This window comes from Phytophthora parasitica (assembly GCF_000247585.1).
Source record: "Phytophthora parasitica INRA-310 unplaced genomic scaffold supercont2.27, whole genome shotgun sequence".
In the NCBI taxonomy this organism is placed as follows: domain Eukaryota; phylum Oomycota; class Peronosporomycetes; order Peronosporales; family Peronosporaceae; genus Phytophthora; species Phytophthora nicotianae.
The window spans coordinates 528,223-530,625 of NW_008649013.1; the positions used below are offsets into that span (position 1 = coordinate 528,223).

General features: G+C 55.9%; 2 protein-coding genes across 2 annotated transcripts; both read right to left on the reverse strand.

Moving 5' to 3' along the window:
• Window positions 1-69: 69 nt before the first annotated feature.
• PPTG_11645 (hypothetical protein) lies at window positions 70-282 on the reverse strand (the record flags this gene model as incomplete). The annotated part of the gene is made up of 1 exon (XM_008907768.1): window positions 70-282. The coding sequence occupies one exon, from the start codon at window positions 280-282 to the stop codon at window positions 70-72; it is 213 nt and encodes a 70-aa protein (XP_008906016.1).
• A 13-nt stretch (window positions 283-295) lies between these two features.
• Window positions 296-1,385, reverse strand: PPTG_11646 (hypothetical protein; the record flags this gene model as incomplete). Its single annotated transcript, XM_008907769.1, has 2 exons — window positions 296-396; window positions 482-1,385. The coding sequence occupies 2 exons, from the start codon at window positions 1,383-1,385 to the stop codon at window positions 296-298; spliced, it is 1,005 nt and encodes a 334-aa protein (XP_008906017.1).
• Between the last annotated feature and the right edge of the window lie 1,018 nt (window positions 1,386-2,403).

Consider the following 2,403-nt stretch of genomic DNA (forward strand, 5'->3'; position numbering starts at 1 on the left):
CGTCGCCTTTGTCTTCTCCGTCTTCGTCGTTCTCATCGTTCTCGTTGGCGTCCTCGTCATCACCTTGGGCTAGCGTGTTTGTCCCTGCGCTGGAGGATGCGGCTTGAGCATCGTCGTCTCTTGCGTCCTCAAAGTCAGACCAGTCTTCGCCGTCGCGTTTCTTTTGGGTTGGATGGTCAACGGAGGGGAGTTCGTAAGTTCCATCGGCCATTTGGGCCATAACGTCGAGTTGGTGTTGCTTGACGCCGTTGTAGCTGATGAGCGTTTTTCAAGGTTCGGCATTCTGGTTGATAATTCACGACGTCTTGAGTTTGGTTCCAGACGTGAGATCTTGCCGGATGCGTGCCAACGCAGTCATGGAGAGACGGTTCTTCGCGATGGCCTTGGGATTCAGGGCTTCGTTGAATTCAACGAAGGAGAGTACCTGTGAGTACCCATAGGTGTCCGCTTTCGCAGGATTTAGAGCGTTCTCGAGCGTAACCTCGTATCTGGCCTGATCCGTATCGTGGAGGACAGCGAGATCCTCGGCGATGGGTCATTGGGGTTGACGACCGCCGCGTGGGGACTTGACGGGCTGGCCTCCCAACCAGAACATTTCGGGGCGCTTCTCCAGCTTCTCGAGGAACGCGTAAAAGCCCCAAGTCTCGATACAAACGCTCGTGAAGGACAGACGAGCGAGAGGTGCCCGCATTTTCAGCTTTTGGCGATTGGACTGGGCTGAGCTCGATTTGAGAGGGCCACTTCCAGAAAGCGCGTCGGTGAGTAATCCAAAACCGCCCGTGCTCTCGATGGACATCCCGATCGTCAGCTGGATCGTACCGGAGTGGTCGACCCGACCAAGGGTACGCCAGGCGCCAGGGCGTCTTGCCGCCTTCTTCTGTCTTGTGAAGGACAATAGCGATAGCGGTTCGTACGACTCGGGGAGCGTTGGGATTCACCTCTAGTAGCTTGGCGAAGCCATACGATGGAAGCGTCGATGCTGTCAACTTCTTGATGGAGCGCGGCTTCATGGAGGATAACTTGATGGCAGTGTCGTCGCTGCTAGCTTTCCGTTTAGAGGCCTTCTTGGAGGACGTCGCGGGTTTCTTAGCCGAAGAGGGTGACTGTTGGACGGTCCCGCGGAGTCCCTGGTCGCGGGTGCGGCGGGCAAAATCACAACCGGGCCCTGCAGCCGACCCTCGACTTGCCTTGGATAATGTCTTCAACAAGTTGATCGAGGTGCTGGAGGCCCGTGGACATGCCGTTAACCCCGAGATGCGTACGCAGCTTGTCCCAGTGTTGGCATTAGCGTCGTCGGAGGAAGGACCATGTTCTCCGCGATCGATAGAGGCGTCGAGGAAAGCGCGAAACCGCTTCAACTCGGCGGCTGTGAGTCGAGTCGTCATGACGAAGGTGTTAACTGCGTAGGTCAATTAGAAAACGGAGAAATGAAGGATCTCATTCCGGAGACGATTAGGGACTGCCGTTGGGTACACCAGGGAGACGCCAACTGGGAAGGGGCATTGAAGTGGACAGCGATGATGGAGATTGACCTAGAGCAAGTAGGCGTCAGGTAGGACACCTGTCCGGGCTGTGGACGACTGTTGGAGGTTCACTTCGAGAATTGGCGGACTATGGAGAGCTGGACAACATGGACTAGAGCCGCAGGGATAGCGGAGGTAGCAGGAACTACAAATCACTGGGCGCTCGCTAGCAGTGCCGTTGCTGGCATTGTTGTGTGGGTGGTGACTACTCCACTCAGAAATGTGTCGTGGGCGTTCCTGGATAGCGTTGTCGACAGCGGAAGGGCAGTCTACTTCTGGTACACCTGTAGCGATCGATACCTCGAAGCAGCACGAAACGCGAATGCCTTAGCTCTACCTCCTCTTGAAAATGCGTGCGCTCTAGTCTCGTTGGCGTTCCTGATTCCTATTGCAGTGCTGCAAGATTATGAGTCGCGATTTGGGATAACGGGAAGGCTATGCTTGAGATGGTGTGAAGCGTTCCACCACTACTCCTGTTTGTTTGTGCCGGACGCGGTCCAGCTACTCTGGGTGTCTACCTGCAGGTACTCCCGGGCAACAGGGGGAAGCTACGGTGGCGGTGATCGAAAGGACCGGCGATTTCCTGATGGGTGTCTACTTGGCTGTCACGCTACTATTGTTTATGCTGGTGTACTTGCGTCGATTGATGTATGAGAGCGTGGAAGGCGTGCTTGGAGGTCCGATCGGCGTAGTTTTCGCGGTGTTCGTAGCGGACGTCTACTTTGAGTTTACAAGGGACAGCTGCTACTGGAGTGTGGCTGTTCTAGTTGTTGGCTGCTATGTGGTGGAGTGGGGTTCGCAAAATCGCGTTGCGATCCACTCGGACACACAGTGCCCTGGACTGCCGACTGACCGAGGGGGTACTCCGATAACCGTGGGG